This window comes from Heterodontus francisci, chromosome 3 (genome assembly GCF_036365525.1).
Source record: "Heterodontus francisci isolate sHetFra1 chromosome 3, sHetFra1.hap1, whole genome shotgun sequence".
Lineage (NCBI taxonomy): Eukaryota > Metazoa > Chordata > Chondrichthyes > Heterodontiformes > Heterodontidae > Heterodontus > Heterodontus francisci.
The window spans coordinates 81865361-81883499 of record NC_090373.1 but is presented as its reverse complement, the minus strand read 5'-3'; the positions used below and the strand labels follow the sequence as shown (position 1 = coordinate 81883499).

At 41.3% G+C, this 18139-nt stretch overlaps 1 protein-coding gene across 7 annotated transcripts in view; it reads left to right on the top strand.

Moving 5' to 3' along the window:
- dnmt3ab (DNA (cytosine-5-)-methyltransferase 3 alpha b) overlaps positions 1-18139 on the top strand; it is a 718146-nt gene that overhangs the window by 376475 nt on the left and 323532 nt on the right. For all 7 annotated transcript variants that reach the window (XM_068023838.1, XM_068023830.1, XM_068023822.1 and 4 more), the window contains exons 6-7: positions 15990-16036; positions 17360-17506. In XM_068023838.1, coding sequence (XP_067879939.1) covers positions 15990-16036; positions 17360-17506 — 194 coding nt within the window. The remainder of the gene's footprint in view (positions 1-15989; positions 16037-17359; positions 17507-18139) is intronic.

Sequence of the window (18139 nt, the reverse complement as noted above, 5' to 3'; positions counted from 1 at the left end):
CCTATAATCTGCTTTCAGGACCTCGGCCTATGTCATTGGTACCGATGTGGACCATGACCTCCGGCTGTTTACACTCCAGGGACCCGGGTTTAATTCTGGGTACTGCCTGTGCGGAGTTTGCAAGTTCTCCCTGTGACCGCGTGGGTTTTTCGTCGGGTGCTTCGGTTTCCTCCCACAGCCAAAGACTTGCGGGTTGATCGGTAAATTGGCCATTGTAAATTGCCCCTAGTGTAGGTAGGTGGTAGGGAATATGGGATTACTGCAAGGTTAGTATAAATGGGTGGTTGTTGATCGGAACAGACTCGGTGGGCCAAAGGTCCTGTTTCAGTACTGTATCTCTAAATAAAAAAATAAGAACGTCCTGCAGTCGCTCTGTGACATAGATAATAGATTGGTCTTTGACATCCATTTGGCGGTTCTTGAAACAGGACTTCAGCTTTGTTAGCAGGACATTGTTCACATCTGTGGGTCTTTCTGGCTCCACAGCGCTGGCAGGGTTTCACGGCGTCTTGCTCCTTTCCCCCTGAGTGGATCTTCTTGTCTGCAGTGTGCTTTTCCGTCTTGAGCTTCAGGAACTGTACTGTCATCGGATTCTTTTCTCTTCAGCCTGCCGGATGGCTCTATTTTGTCTTCTGACGTCTGCCTGTTGCACCATCTGAATCATTTTCTCAAGAGTGAGGTCATCTTTTGACTCTGAGAGATTTGATAAAGACTCGTCAGCTATTCCCAGTATTATTCAGTCCCTGATCAACTCGGACTTCAATTCTCCATAGTCACATCCCTCAGCCAATCTGTTCAAATCAGCAATGAAACTGTCCACTGATTTGCCCTGCTTCTGGATCCTTTTATTAAGCTTTGCTCTTTCCAGGATCTTATTGCTTCTTAAATTAAAGTATTTGTCGAAGGCATATAACACATCATCAGACTTGTCTGAAGCCTCATTTATGCCTTGTCTTATGATCACGTCATCAGCAATTGCACCCATGGAGTGTAGTTTAGTTTAGTTTAGAGATACAGCACTGAAACAGGCCCTTCGGCCCACCGAGTCTGTGCCAACCATGAACCACCCATTTATACTAATCCTACACTAATTCCATATTCCTACCACATCCCCACCTGTCCCTATATTTCCCTACCACCTACCTATACTCGGGGCAATTTATAATTGACTTGCAGGTTGGTAGGTAAATTGCCCCGAGTATAGGTAGGTGGTAGGGAAATATAGGGACAGGTGGGGATGTGGTAGGAATATGGGATTAGTGTAGGATTAGTATAAATGGGTGGTTGATGGTCGGCACAGACTCGGTGGGCCGAATGGCCTGTTTCAGTGCTGAATCTCTAAACTAAACTAAACTAATGGCCAATTTACCTATCAACCTGCAAGCCTTTGGCATGTGGGAGGAAACCGGAGCACCCGGAGGAAACCCACGCAGACACATGGAAAACTTGCAAACTCCACACAGGCAGTACCTAGAATTGAACCCGGGTCACTGGAGCTGTGAGGCTGCAGTGCTAACCACTGTGCCGCCTTTTACTCTGTAGTAGAGTATTTACTTGCTATGCTTCCGATTTGGTGTATAGCTGAGAAGTTATTCTAAATCTTCGAAATCTTTTTCTCCACATCCGCCAATTCTGTATCTGATTGAATCCTTCTGAATTCTGGAAGCTTTCAGGCCTTGTGTATGTCAAATACATTTTTCCTAACTCTTCAGGATTTCTCTTTCTTTTCAGAAATTTTTCTTTACTTTAATGGAGTTGTTGCTGCTCTTTTTGGAGGTTTCCCGTTCCTTTCAGGATTTCATGCGCTTTTCTAAGGTTTCGCGCTCTTTTCAGGTGTTTCCGCACTTTTTCTCTGCAGTCTGTTCCAGTATTGGCCACCAACTTCGGATTCGCTCTCGCACGGGATTGACTTTTTTCCCTGTCTCGCCTGCCCAATGCGCCGTTAAACAATAAATGCACCTTTTCCAAAAGGTTTCTCACCCGATCCCTGACCATTGCTTGGTACTATGACTCACAGCCTAATTGCTGAACCTGGTTTCTGCTCGTAGACCACCACGCTTCTGTGGTGCAGCCTGAATGCCTGCACAGCTGACTCACCTACTGTCCATCTCTTCCTTTGGCCATAGAGCAGCTCTGAAGCTCTTTGCAGTCTGCCTTCGAGATCTGCCATCTGCTTGGCAATACTATATGAGGTGAGGTCTTTCAATAGTTTCTGGGTGTTCTCACCATTGCCGCCATATTGTATATTGTTGTTAGCATAGTTCGAGCATTGTTTACAGATGTCTCGAAGTTTTTGTACGGCTAAATAGTAACTCGTTAATTTTATATACATAACTATTTACATTCTGATTAAGCATGTCCAGCTAGCACCTCTCATGATGCTTCTAGCTTCTTCCAAGCCTAATACCCATGTGACTATTACATTATCACGACAGTGGGAGGGGTTACTCTCACTGTCTCAAACATTAATCGTTTCAGACCCTTATACTACACTTATCACTAGAATAAATCAGGTATTTAGAAAGTAAAATCTTCCCCCTCTCCAAGAAAATTAGTTACTTGGCATATATCCAGAGGGATTGGGGCCAATTTTCTGGTTGCTGAGCAGGTTCTCACTGATGTGGTATGTGTGAGCATAGGCAAGGAAATTAGGCTTCAACACAATCCCTGCCCGATTTACACTGAAACAGTTTTTCCCTCTGGCACTTTGATTCGATCCTAAAATGTTCTTGCATGAACTGTGCAAGATCTTACTTAAGGCCTGGAAATTATGTAAATGTGAATAAAGTACCCCGTGGCAAGATTTTCTGTTTTGCCTCCCTGGAATTCTCTGTGTTGGACTAGCCTGTATAAAATAGTTGATGAATTGGAGGCTTGTTATAGAATCATAGAGTCGTACAGCATAGAAACAGGCCTTCGGCCCGCTGCGTCCATGCCGACCATAATGCCTATCTATACTAATCCCACCTGCTTGCATTAATTCCATATCCCTCTATGCCTTGCTCATTCAAGTACCTGTCCAGATGCCTCTTAAATGTTGCTACTGTTCCTGCCTCCAGCACCTCCTCAGGCAGCTCATTTCCAGATACCCACTATTCTTTGTGTGAAAATTTTACCCCTGTTCTGGCCTTCAGGAGATGACTTCTTTTGGCTGTTGTGGAACTTTTTGTCCTGGAATTTACGTTGCTACTGTTTTGCTTTGTGCATTAGTTCTGCTATCTTTTTTGTTTGCCTATCTTGAACCACTTCTGAATTTCTGACAAATGCAATTATTGTTGCAGTAGTCAAATTTTAGAATATAGGTTTCTACCCCTCTAAGTAATTTTGAGGTGAAGCGTGAGGATCTAAGGAGGGATGAGAGGCAGCTATGTTTACACCAGAGGTGAATTGCCCGCACCTGGCCTTACCAAATATAGTTTTATCTGCATATCCAGGAATGTCTGAGGAAATCAGACTTTACAGGTGCCAATTCACCAGGGAAGCAGTGGCAGAATGTCATAGCCTCAAGCCTCAATTGCAGTCAAGATTAACCACACGGACAGCTCTGCCACTGGCTGTAAAGGTGACTACAGCACTGAACATTAATGCCTTCAGATCATTTCAAGCCAGCACAGGGGCTGTGTGTCAAATCAATCAGCAGTGCACTGGTGTATACAATAGAACTGACAGATGTGTTGTCCACCGGAGCTAATTCATTCCTGTTTTCTCACATAAGGCAATCACTATCATGAAAGAGGACTGCATTTTTTTCATGTGGCAGTATTCCACAAATTGTAGGCATTATTGATAGCACTCATGCCCATCCAGACCCCTGCACTGAATAGGAAAGCTTTCAAGTGCTTAAAGGGCGTCCTTTGCATGGATTTTCAGGTGGACTATGACCATCTGCACAAGAGCGTAGAAATTAAAGCCTATTTCCCTTGCAGTAGTCATGATATATTCATTTCAATGCATTTGCTGAACTTTATTTGAAGCTGAAGAGAGACGGATAATCAAGTGTATGAAAAATTTAAATCCAGAATATTGCATGAAATTAAGTTACAGAAGTTGAACAAGGAGTTTCAAGATAAATTTACAGGGCACAATTTCAAAATTTGCGGATGACACAGAACTTGGAAAAATTGTGAACCGTGAGAAGGACTGGTTGAAAAAGTGGTTAATAAAGCATACGAGATCCTGGGCTTGATAAATAGGGGCAATAAGTACAAAAACAAGGAAATTAGGATAAACAAAACAGAAAATGCCAGAAATACTCAACAGGTCAGGCAGCATCTGTGGAGAGAAAAACAGAGTTAATGTTTCGGGTCTGTGACCTTTCATTAGAATAAAAGAGGATAGCATCGGTTTTACCAACATTTAGCTGGAGCACGTTGTGTCTTATCCAGCTTCTAAAGTGAAACAGACAGTGGGAAATAGTGATGGCTTTGGAGCTGATGGAGCAGGCAAAGAGGTTGCGCTGAGAAACATTCATGTACATGTAGAAGTTGATATCATGCTTCTAGTCAACATTGCCAGAGGCTAGCATGTAAATACTGAGGAGGAATGATGAGGTAAACCACATGTAACCATGGGGACATGGGAAGAGAAGCTTTTAGAGAAGTTTAAAGGGTATCTTTGTGAGTCTGTACTTGCAGCATGGAACTTTGTTAGATGAGAGTGTGGATTGAAGTATCAACCCTATCGTTACCGCTCGACTAACAGATGGGAGTGGAGTCATGAGGTAGTAGTGCCATAAAGGTAGAGTGTGGAGGAGAGACATTCAAGGAGGACAAAGTGGTCAATGGTATTAATGGCAGCTGACAGGTTAAAAAGGTTAAGGAAGGAAGGAAGCGAGCTGCAAACACAGTTCCACAGGATATTATTTATGATTTAGTGCAATGGGATGGTAGTGCTTTGAGTGAACTGGAAGCCCGATTTGAGGGGCTTAATTATGAAATGTCGGAAAAGGTAGGAATATAATTGGAAGGTCTCCACATGTTCCAGGGCTCTGGAAAGAAATGAATGGTTAAAATCTGCCCGAAAGTGTGGTGGAAGCAGATTCAATCGAGGCGTTCAAAAGTGAATTGGATAATTATCTAAAGAGAAAAAAATTGCAGGGCTATGGGAATAGGTGGTTGAGTGGGATTAGGTGAGTTGCTCTTGCAGAGAGCCACATGAACATTATGGGTTGAATGGCCTCTTTCTGTGCTGTAACAATTCTATGATACTATAATTCTATTTTATGAATAACAGCAGCATAAATTTGTATAGCACCTTTAACATAGAAAAAGGACCCAAAGTGCATCACAGTGGCGTAAGGAAAGAATGAACAGCAAGCCAAAGAAAGAGATATTAGGATAAAAGAAAAATGCTGCAGATGCTGGAAATCTGGAATAAAAACAAGAAATGCTAGAAATACTCAGCAGGTCTGGCAACATCTGTGGAGAGAGAAGCAGAGTTAACGTTTCAGGTCCGTGACCCTTCTTCAGAACTGGCAGATATTAGAAATGTAATAGGTTTTAAGCATGTAAAGCGGGGGTGGGGCAAGAGATAAAAAAAGAGGTGTTGATAGGACAAGGTCACAGAGAATAACCGACCAGAAGGTTATGAAGCAAAGGCAAATGGTATGTTAATGGTGTGCTGAAAGACAAAGTGTTAGTACAGAAAGGGTGTTAATTGACAGAAAAATGAAGAGCCCTGGCCTCAAGCACAAACATGAAAAAACACAGTGGGTAGGCACCGTAGAAACAAACTAAGCGAACCAAAACAAAATAAACAAATCAAAACGTAAAAAGAAAAAATAAGTAAAAATAAAAAGGGGGGGCCCGTCATGCTCTGAAATGATTGAACTCAGTGTTCAGTCCGGCAGGCTGTAGCGTGCCTAATCGGTAAATGAGGTGCTGATCCTCGAGCTTACGTTGATGTTCACTGGAACACTGCAGCAATCCCAGGACAGAGATATGAGCATGAGAGCAGGAGTTGGGGAGGGGGGTGTTGAAATTGCCTGCAACCGGAAGCTCGATGTCATGCTTTTGGATTATTATTAAATAATTAATATAATTATTATTATTAAAGATAAGGTGACCTAATGCTTGATAAATGAGGTGGATTCTTAAGATGGTTTTAAAAGAAGATAGGTAAGTGGAATGACAGAGGGTTTCAGGGAAGGAATTCCAGAGCATGTGGTATATATGGCTGACAGTCCGGCTGCCAATGGCGGGGCAGTGGCAGGAGATGATGTGTAGAAGTTCAGAGTCAAAGGAACAAAATGTTCAGGGGTGGGAACATAGTAGGGCTGGAGAAGAGATAGGGAGGGTCAAGGCCATGAAGGGATTTAATCACAAGAAAGAGACTTTTAAATTGGATGTGCTTGGGAGCCAGGAGCCAATACATGTCAGAAATGAGAATGCTGGTGGGTGAAAGGGATTTGATGCAAGTTAGGAGAGTTTTGGATGAGCTTCCAAAAAGTGGGAAAAAAATGGCCGACCAGGAGATCATTGGAATACTCAGGTCTGGAGGTGACTAGGACATGTATGTGAGTTTCAGCCACAGTTGGGCTAAGGTGAGCCACGTTCTTCACAGGAAGAGTGATCAACACCTGGAATGGACAGTCAGCTAATTTGACCTTTGCCAGTGAACCATCAGGGAATAAGGACAGACCTATGGTCGAAAGCCAGTCAATCATAAGGGACTCCAAATAGACCAGGGATCGGTGCCTTTGTCCAATAAAATATCAAGGGATCAAGACAGATCAGTGGAGGCAGAAACCTTGGAATTACTTAAAGAGTTGTTTTTATATAGCACCTTTCATGGCCACCAGATGTCTTAAAGCACTTAACAGCCAATTGAAGTACTTTTTGAAGTGTAGTCACTGTTGTAATGCAGGAAATGCGGCAGCCAATTTGCGCCCAGCAAGCTCCCACGAACAGCAATGTGATAATGACCAGATAAGTTGTTTTTTTGTGATGTTGGTTGAGGGATAAATATTGGCCTGGGCACCAGTGATAACTCCCCTGCTCTTCTCCAAAACAGTGCCATGGGATCTTTTACATCCACCTGAGCAAGCAGATGGGGCCTCGGTTTAACATCTCATCTGAAAGATGGCACCACCAACAGTTCAGTACTCCCTCAGTACTGCACTGGGCACCGGAGTGTCAGCCATGATTTTTGTGCTTAAGCCCTGGAGTGAGACTTGAACCCAGAACCTTGTGACTCAGAGACGAGAGTGCTACCAACTGAGCACAGTTTTTGTCTAGATGGATGAACTCAGATGGGATAAATGGCTTTTCTCATCAATAAGTATCTTTGGCTATTGAGGACAAATATTCATCCCTGGATCATGACTATATTAAGACAGACTACAATATGAAGTGAACAGTGATATCAAGAGTCACACGTGGCCATCAGGATATTTGTGCAGCATGTTATCTGTCTGTTGAAGCCGTGCTTCAGCTTTCGGGACAGAATCTGGGAATATACTGCAGTCTGAGTCAACCAGAGTGCCAAAGAATATACTAATCTGCTGCAGGTTACATAACTTCACTGCACAGCGAGGCCTTCCAAAGGAACAGGTGGACAAGGAGAACCAGATGAACCAGCAGCAAAGCGGGATACTGTTGTTATGTAGATGAACAACTTAAGAGCTGTTAACTTGTGAAAATAACCCATTCAGTATGGTATATGCTGACTCAGTTCTGTCACTGAAAGGGAAAACAGCATATTCTTAACTCATTAGGCAGTGGAGGGAACGGGGCTTGATGCCTATCCAGGAGAGAAATAAAAATGATCTTGACAAGTCCTGAAAGAGACAGCTTGACATGGATGAATGGAAGGCCTTATCTTATTCCTATTTCTTAAGTGCTTAGACTGTAAATTGGATAGAAAAGCACCCAATGTTGCTCTTAAAAGTCTACGCGGAAAATCGGGTACCTATTTTGCAAAAGAAAATTCAGATTTTGTCAGTTTTCACTCAAAATCTATATTTTACTATTTTCACAAAATAAACCAAAATATTTCAAGTAATTTTTTTGGCAGTGGTTCCGCATTGATGATATTAAAAAAATTATATCAAAACTTCAAAAAAATATTTACTGTTGCTTTAAGAAGGTTACAGTGTAATTTTAGATAAAATCAATGAGAGCTCAGAGAGCTGCTAAAGTCTAGAGACCATGTATATACAGACCCTTGTTTGCACTGTACTAACAGCTGTGCTGCTGTATTTCTCTTGGATGGAATCCAGGCAATAGGTAGGACTCCTATCAGCATTACAAAGTACAAAGCAGGAAATGGAGGGTGAGTTTTCTAGTATACAGCACCACTTTGTGCAGTAGAAACTTCATGAATTTTCACTACTGACTGAAAATACATTCTCTGCAGCAATAATACTTTCAATTATGTATCATTGAATTAATGCTTAGCTGACCCTTTAATTATCTCGCTGCATTCTGTTGTTTTAGAGATGTTGAGGGGAAAATATCACATACAGAACTGTATGTAACTCAATTTCAATGATCTTAGACAATAAATAAACCTATCATTTTTATCATTATCAACAGCACTGTAGAAATTGAGCCATGAGTTAATAAAGAAAACAGAAGGAGAAGATGTAGAGTTGGGGGCAGGTAATGTTTCAGCAATGAATAAAAGCTTTCTTGCTCGTGGAATGGAGGAAGCTGAGCTTGAGGTTAAGTTTTAAGGTTTTACACCTCTGGGCAGCTGGTGAGGTTGTCGGAATCAAGACTAGAGGTGCATAGGTGTTTGTGGGAGCCAAAGAGGATAGCATCAGTTTTACCAACATTTAGCTGGAGCACGTTGTGTCTCATCCAGTTCTTAAAGTGAAACAGACAGTGGGAAATAGTGATGGCTTTGGAGCTGATGGAGCAGGCAAAGAGGTTGCACTGAGAAACATTCATGTACATGTAGAAGTTGATATCATGCTTCTAGTCAACATTGCCAGAGGCTAGCATGTAAATACTGAGGAGGAATGATGAGGTAAATCACATGTAACCATGGGAACATGGGAAGAGAAGCTTTTAGAAAAGTTTAAAGGGTATCTTTGTGAGTCTCTACTTGCAGCATGGAACTTTGTTAGATGAGAGTGTGGATTGAAGTATCAACCCTATCGTTACCCCTCGACTAACAGATGGGAGTGGAGTCATGAGGTAGTAGTGCCATAAAGGTAGAGTGTGGAGGAGAGACATTCAAGGAGGACAAAGTGGTCAATGGTATTAATGGCAGCTGACAGGTTAAAAAGGTTAAGGAAGGAAGGAAGCGAGCTGCAAACACAGTTCCACAGGATATTATTTATGATTTTGCTCAGTGAGATTGTAGTGCTTTGAGTGAACTGGAAGCCCGATTTGAGGGGCTTAATCATGAAATGACAGAAAAAATAGGAATGTAATTGCAAGGTCTCCACATGTTCCAGGCCTCTGGAAAGAAATGAATGGTTAGTGATGTAGTGGAACAAGTAACTTAATGATTATGTGCTTCCAGAAAGAATATAGCCCCGACACTCAGACCTCCACTCCCTTTCAAAGATAACTCCTCTCTGGGAGCGCAGGATCAGTGAACTTATCTAAAATATAATTTGGAGCAGCAAGCTGTGGAAGCACACAAAAAATTGTTACTATTATGTATATAAGTGAGAAAATCAGGAGTTACCAAGCATTGAGTACTATTGTGTAAATTGTAAATCCCACAATATTATGTGAATCACAGTTTTCTCTAAATCTAGATTATTGAATCTGGAAATTGAGTTTGTGCAATGATTGCATACTGGTAAACTAGGGAAAAATATATTGTAGCAAAACATATAGTTAAATATAATCTTCAAATAAACACTGTATGCAGCCTAATCCCACTTCATGATATGGTATGAACTATGTAGCAACCACCTCAGCAGCAACCAATGTGTCAGTGGTTATCTTAAATGCAGAGATTAGAATCTAAGTATATGCTTGGTGTAAAGTAACCATTCCTTGGGAATGTATAACATAATCCTGGGATTCAGATGATAAGTATAAACTCTTCTGAACAATTATACAATTTGTACCCCTACAATTCTTTTAACTGTCCAGCTTATAATGCAGTCCTGTATACTTGCTGTTTGCTACCATTAGAAAGAACCATTTATTGTTTATGCAAATTAGGAATGCCTTCCATAATTTTTGCAAGAGTGTAATATTCTCACCTGCTTCCTTTAAAATCTTGGGATGGAAACCATCTGGTCCTGGGGATGTGTCACTCATTAATGTCATTGGGCTGGATTTTAAAGCCCCTCCGCCATTGGGAACGTTGGCGGGGGGCAATGAAGATCGGTGTGGCGGAGATCCACTCCCGACCCCGATGCGACAGGCCCCATGCCAATCTTGGCAGCGGCGACAAGTCTTGTGGTTGCCGCTCGGTGACGGGACCCCCATTTAAATATGTAAACTAATTTATATACCTGATTTAATGAGGGTCCCGTCATCTCCTTGATCGCTGCACTGATCTTCATTCAGGCAGCCGACAATGCAATGCCTTCGAATCCCCGTTCGGGGAAATGTGGCGCGACACCTGTGGGGAGGGGGGAGGAGGATTGTTTCTTTGTACAGGAGTGGGGAAGTGGGGTGACATCGCTGCAGATTGGTCAGGGGGGAGTGATGGGAAGGGGTAAAGGGCAAAGGTGCCAATCTTTGATGGGGGTGGGGGGGAATGTCAAATTCTTAATCAACAAATTCCGGGAGGGGGAAAAGGGCAGGGATATTTAGAAATGCCATTGCGGGGTGTGGTGGGAAAATGAATTTAATGGTAATTTAATTCTTTTTTTTTAGTCATTGAACTGACCTAGCCCTTTAATTTTAAAATCTCCATTAAGGGCTGGAAGCCCTTTAAAAATGGCGCTGGTATCTAAGCATTGGCGCCGGACGCCATTGCCTGCGATGGCTCGCCCGCCCCCTCCATGTGATCACGGGGGGCGGGCGCCATGGCCATGCAAATGAGCTGCTGTGTTTGAAATCGTTATGGCTCTGTGACGTGGTGCCTGTGCGGGTGGGGTGCATTTTTTTACATCAGCCGCCTACTTCAACAGCGGACTCTTAAAATGCAGCCCATTATTTTCTTCATTACTGTTGTTTGCTTGCACTAATTTTGGTGTCCTTGATTCATTATTCGTTTCCTTGGTATGTATGACATGCTGACCTCTTCCTCAACAGTAAATACTGATGTAAAGTAATTATTCAACATGTCTGCCATTTCCTTATTTTCGTTGACAATATCACCATTATCAGTTTTCAAGGGTCCCACATTGCTTCTGACCATTCTGTTTTTACTAAATATAATTGTAAAACTATTTTGTGTTGATTTTGATATCCCTTGCAAGTTTCTTTTCACGCTCCCTTTTTGTAGCTCATACTATCTGTTTTGTCACCGTTAGCTGTTCTTTGCATATTTCACATTTGCCAGCATCTGTGCTATTTTTTGCACTTTTGTATGCTTTTTCTTTTAGTTTTATATTGTCTCTTATGTCTTTAGTCATCCATGGCTTTTTTTTTGCCAAGTAGCGCTTTTGCCCCTCGGGTATAAACTGCTTTTGTATCACGTTAACTTCTTTTTTGAACACTCCCCCCCATTGATCCTCTGTCATTTTACCTATTAACAAATTTGCTCAGTTTACTGTGGGCAGTCTTTGTCTCATCGCATTGAAGTTAGCCTCACCTAAATCTAAAATCTTAGGATCTGTTTTGATCATATTATGATTTTTGTTAGATAATTGTTCATGAACCATTAGTCTGTTAACTAAATCTAGCTCATTACTCATTGCTGAATCTAATATGATCAGCTTCCTTGTTGGTTCTAGGACATATTGTTGGAGAAAACTATTCTGGACACACTCAAGAAAGTCTGATATGTGATACTCTGCTTAATCAAATCTATACAAAAGTTAAAATCCTCATTATAACCACTCTGCCTTTACTGCATACTTGTCTAATCTCTGCATTCATAAACTACCACATCACTGCTGCTACTAGGGGGCCTATACACAACTCCCACTGCAGTTTGAAATCCTTTTCTATTAATTCTAGCTATAAAGTCTCCACTGCCTGTTTACCTCTTATTAGGTCCTCTCTTATAATTGAAGAAATTTCCTCCTCAATCACTAAGGCTGCTCTGTGCCTTCTACCATATTCCCTATCTTTCCTGTAGACTTTATAACTTGGAATATTTAGTTCCCAGTCCTGACCATCTTGCAGCCAAGTCTCAGTAATGGCTACCATGGCTGGGATTTTACCCAGGTGACAGGGGTCTCGCCACCGGGGCCAGAGGCGGGGGTGGGGGTGGGGGGGGGGGGTTGAAACCCCCCCCTGTGGCGAGTGGTGGGACCCAGGGCTGCATTTTATGGGCGGCAGCCAAATAAGTGGCTGCGACAGGCCTGCAATCTAATTAAGGATGGCGGCCCACCCCCAAGAGTTGTCAGTCCAATAAGAGGGCTGTTAGCCTCGGCAGCACTACCAGGAGCAGTGGCCGTTGCTGGGATTCACCTGGAGGAAGAGACGCAGCGATGGGCATGCGCCCTCACAACCGGGTGAGTGCGGTTTGAGGGGGCAATGGGGGAGTAAGGCAGGCCTTGGCGAGGGGGAGGAAATTGGGCCGCTGAGGGCAGGCGGCACATCTCACAGGGGCAGCCATTGCCACCGGGCCGGCGGGGGGGGGGCCCTTCCGTGGGCCAAAGAATGCCCAAAAAGCAGTCCCAGCCACCTCCCACGGAGCCCACTGGGAGGCCACCAGGGATTACTCTGGTAAAATGCCAGCATAGGTATGAAGAGGCCCTCAATTGGCCACTTAAGTGTCTCAGTTGGGCTCCGTGCGCGCGAGCCATCTGCCACCTTGCCTGCCGCTGGCAAAATGCCTTGATGGTGGGAAGGCATCAGGCACATCACCTCAGCCTCCCCACCTCTGACCCCATCCTCAAGGGCCTGGGAAATCCTGGCCCATGTCTCTGTAATGACTACCATGTCATAACCTCCAAGTTGAATTTGTGTCTGCAAGTCATTCAATTTGTTTCTTATACTCTGATCATTTGTATAAAGAATGCTTCTTTGGGCCACACACTCTAACCCAGGGGTGTCCAGATTATTTATATCTTTTTAGTTTGTAAGTTTTTTTTCTTTACTGCACACTAATTTGCACTAAGCACTAAAACACTGGATTAAACTTTTCAATACTTATTGCCTGAAGCTTACATGAATCAGTGCAAATATAGAATGCAAAAATACAGAACCTCCTTCCCCTCTGCAACGATTTCCACTCTCACCAAATTTCCAACTTTTACTCTGTATTTACGATGTACACCTTTTACGACCACTCTGTGCAGCAGCAGATACTGTTCATGCTATACACCTTTTTAACCACACCCAAGTTACAAGTCCTCACTCAGATTCTTGCACACAGTAATTAGCGCCTATTCAGGCCATCACTTACAGCTGATTGTCAGTTTCTGATAACTAGTTTGCAATTTCTTTTACAGTTTTCAAAGTGCTAATTTAAATTCAAATGTTAAACTAAATTTTCAGCTTAAGATATACTCGCCAGTACTTAGCAGGGAATTCCCACTCTTACTAACTTCCCAACTTCTGCACTTTCTTTACCATGCATTGCTGTGCGACCACTCTGTGTATCAGTAGATACTGTTTACTTAGAATGTCCTCTTCTGTAGTGTCTCCCACTGCCACAATGTGGACATACATAGGTTGTAAACTGAACAAGGCTGGGCTAGAATATACATTTGCACCTCTAATATGTAGCTCCAAATATTACTGCTCTGATACCTGAGACTTAATTGTAACTCCCAGGCACACAGAAATGCCATCAGTCAGGGAAGGCTCAAAGTTTCTTTGTGGGACTCCTGCTCCTCCTGGCCCACGAAGAAACCTGTAAAAACAATTATATAAAATGTACCTTATTGAGCCTTCTCTGCCCTAAATGCTATAATTTCCATCTCTTTTTTCTTCCTTCTTCCCCGAAATGCAATGACTCACACTGGGAGGCACTTTCATTAGCACTAGCAGCTCGACAGTACTCCCCTCAAGTGACCATTCTTTATGTGTGAACCTAAATATTGAGTGTCAGTAGGCAATTAGGAGGAATCACAGAAGAGCTTGATACTGTTCATACCTAATATCTACATATGAACACTTTGCAGCAGGGGTCAGTGAATGGTGAACAACAGCTGGAACCCTTCTCTGTTAAGTTTCTGTGAGGTCAATTATATTGTCCTCATTACCACCCGAGTTGGCATCCCAGAATTCAGCAAGGATCAGGGACTTTCCTAACCAGAGTAGGCAATTAACTTCCCCACTGAACCACAACTCATCCTTTTTAAATTAAGGAAGTTAAAAGCTTTTGATATAAATTGTATGGTTATTAGTTAATTTGGTTCTTCCATTCTGTGAATTTTTGAGACTTTATTCATTTAGAGGCACTGTCTTGAGAAGTTTTAAGAAAAGCAAAGGGTAACTGAGGTTAGAAGCACAACTCTTTTTGATAGATGAGTGTCACCTACATCCCTAGTGTCAGTTTTGGCTCAGTGGTAGCTCTCTCATCTTCGAATCAGAAGGCAATGGCTTCAAGTACCATTCCGGGATTTGAGCATTGACATAGGCTGGTGATTTAGTGCAGTAGAGAGAGTACTGTATTGTCAGAGCTGCCATTTTTCAAAGGAGACATTAAACCACAGCCTCATCTGCAAGCTCAGATAGATACAAAGGATGGGACAGCACTGTTCAAAGGAGAATGGGGGAGTTCTGCTAGAATCTTGACCAATGTTACTCCCTTAACCAACATGCCAAAAGCACATTAACTGCTGCTTGTAACTTCTACCGTGTGCAAATTGGCTGCCAAAGTTGCCAACAAAACAACAGTCACCCTACCTCAGAAGTATTACATTGGTTTTGGGATGTCCTTAGGATGTTAAAGGTGTTGTATAAATCTGAGTGTTTTCTTTTATCCATGTTCCTCAATTCCTTCTCTTCCCAGGAACACTTCTCAACGGTATTTAGAACCCATTTCTACTGGACACTTCAGTTGTTTTCTCCAGCAACATTTTCCACATCTCCACTACCTTTTCATGAAAAAAGTGTTCAGCATGCATTTTTTAAATATTTGTGGAAGAAATGATGCCAATGCTGCTGCCAGACATTTCCATTACAATGTGTTAGTGTATTTTGACATGTCAACGCAATACATTTTTGTAAAAAAAAAGGTTTTCCAAATACTTCATGATAACAGCACCCTTTGAGAGGTGCTAAACATTAACGGCACTTCTTTTCATTACATTCCTCATTCTTTAAGTCCTAGAATTTTATTCCCTTATGTTTCTTATTTCTCTGCAAAATGTCTCTATGTTTACACTTGATCATTTAGGGCAGCTGGATTGCCTTGACAGCCTTTTGTTGCTTGGAACTCTGGGAAAGTGATGTAATTGTGAATACACAGATGCAATATAAATCCTACCACCTTTTTCCAGCTGAAAAGGCCTACTTCCAAATCTGCCAATGTCTCTATGTAAGGGGCCACTTGAAAGTCTTGCAGGAGCAACCCATACTGACTTGTTTTGTGAACTGCTTAGAACGGGAGAGGGAAGAAAAAATAATTTTTGAATTGGTTAGGAAAACTCCCTCTAGCCTTATTCCCATGTAAGTAGTGAAGATGATATCCAAGATATAAGGCTTATTAAGGAACTATGAGTCCTTGATTAGCAAGTCACCCATATTTCTTTGTAGCAAAGTTATGTAGTTTCACCACAATAAGAAATAAAGCTTTCTTGAACAATCTGAAATGTTAAGAAAGTGCCTGCTGTTCATCTCGTACCTAGAGGAGCACATAACATTTTGAATAAGTTTATAAGTAAAGCCAAACTGTCTATAAGCCTTTGTCAGAATCCTAACCTTATTCTATTGTGTTTCTTGTGCTTATGTCTCATATATCAAGTGATATAGTTTTAAAGAATGATAAACGTTTTTGCACTTTTTTAGGATCTGAGGAAAACACCACATCAACACAGGAATCAGTAAAAGTAGAGGTAATACTCCTTTTATTTTATATATAGCATAAACATATATATATATATATATATATATATACACACACAATGTAGTGACTATCCTTGGAGCACTACTTCCAATCACATGCTGTAGTACAACAGGTTTTTCATCACAATGTTTTTGTCACCCCCTTCCGATTAAATGATGCAATATCATAGTGGATGATTCCAGGCAGAGTAGAGGATAGTGGACCAACAGTCCTTTTTGCAACGAAACATCCCATTATGTACAAAACAACAGCTTGTAAGAAATGCAGTCAAATACAATCTGAGGATTCATATAAACATTTAAAACTTTGTAGCATTGTCTTGAACTGCTTTGTTTCTTTAGACATTTGTAATGCAAATATATACTTTTTTATAAAATAAATTCTGTAATTTTCATATTATGTCAGGGCATGCATTAGAATAAACCCGTTATTTTTATCCGGACATTATTCACCCATTTTTGTTAATTGGAAACATGAATTATCTGATCACACTTATGACAACAATTTATTCATGTATAGGTTCTGTATGAAACCATCACATTTCATCAAAAGTTGTGTATGCCAGTTATATATAGAGCCAATGCTTCAATTTTCTGTTTTAAATCACATTCTTCGTCAAAAAACATTGAGTGCCATATCAGGTATTTTTCTTCATTCATACACCAATTATCATCAGTCACTGTTGTACATTGTAACTGTATAAATACACTTTTAGCTTTCAACACTGTATTGAGGCATATAGTGAAAGAAAGCTGGCACTTCATTGATAAGCTGCATACTGTCTTTTGCTAAGTAGTCTGGGTGGATTGGAATGCTCAGAAAGTAACCAGAAGGAATGAGCATTGAACTCACGAAGATCTAAGTACCCACATTTCATGGGTTTAACTGACCAAATAAAATCTTAATCCTAACACCTAATTTTTTTTTCTTAAAAACACCCAGCAAAATCCTCACCTTGTGCTCAAGAGTGATTCTTCTTTAATTTGAAAAAGTTTAACCTCATTTTCAGTTTTGTTTGTCACTGTTCAGGAAAATTTAAAACTCTTTACATTTTAATCATATAACCAAGCCAAACATGGTTGGCTAACCCTTTTCAGAATCACTCAAGATACTGTGTAAATCTTTATAGCTGTAATTTGATATTGACTTTCACCTTCATCCAGCAGGAACCTAGCTGCTGGTAGCACTTCGAACTGCATATTCACACTCAGCAGTTGTTAACTTAGTATTGAAGTTAGTAATGAATAAAAGGTGAATGAATAATAGATTTATGTTTTCTAATATTGTCAACAATATCCATCCTGTTCACCAGGGAACAAGGGGACGACGTCGTGGCCAGTCAGGGTGGGAGAGTAGCCTACGTCAGAGACCTATGCAGCGAATAACTTTCCAGGCTGGTGATCCTTATTATATCAGCAAAAGGAAGAGAGATGAGTGGCTGGCAAAATGGAAGAAGGAGGTGAGTTGATGTTTGAATAAAACTCGGCCATCATTAGGACAACAACAAAGATCCCAGTCCCTTTAATAATACAGTTAACATTTAAATAAAGGAGGAAAATGGTAATTTGTTTTCAGATAAACTCATTATAATTTGATAATTTCACATACCCTTTGCTATCATGTTAAATTATAGGTACTCAGGACATACAAGGCTCTGACACAATCAAGAGAGTTCAAGTACATCATAGATTCGGTCTGACAAAATACTGTATTAATATATTTTAATTCCCTTCTTCCTACTGCTTTTTAAAAGTTTATGTACAATTTTAATTAATTGAATTTGGGCATTTCTGGTGACTAGGCAGAGTTTCCTTGTATCTTAGTGCTGTGGAAAAGGGTGATGTCAGTGAGTACCAATTACAAACATCTTGGCATAAGTAATTGGAGGTATACTGATCACATGATCGTTAGAAGGGTATTACAAGGATCTTAACAACTACAAGGTATTGTGTTATTGATTTGGTTGACTATATTGCATGAGACCTCTTTCTCCACTATGTTGTATTCTGGTGTAAACCTGGCTGAAGTCCAACTTTCACGTAAAATCTGGAGTATATGTTAACACTCATTACTTGCAGATTTGCTTTGCTTG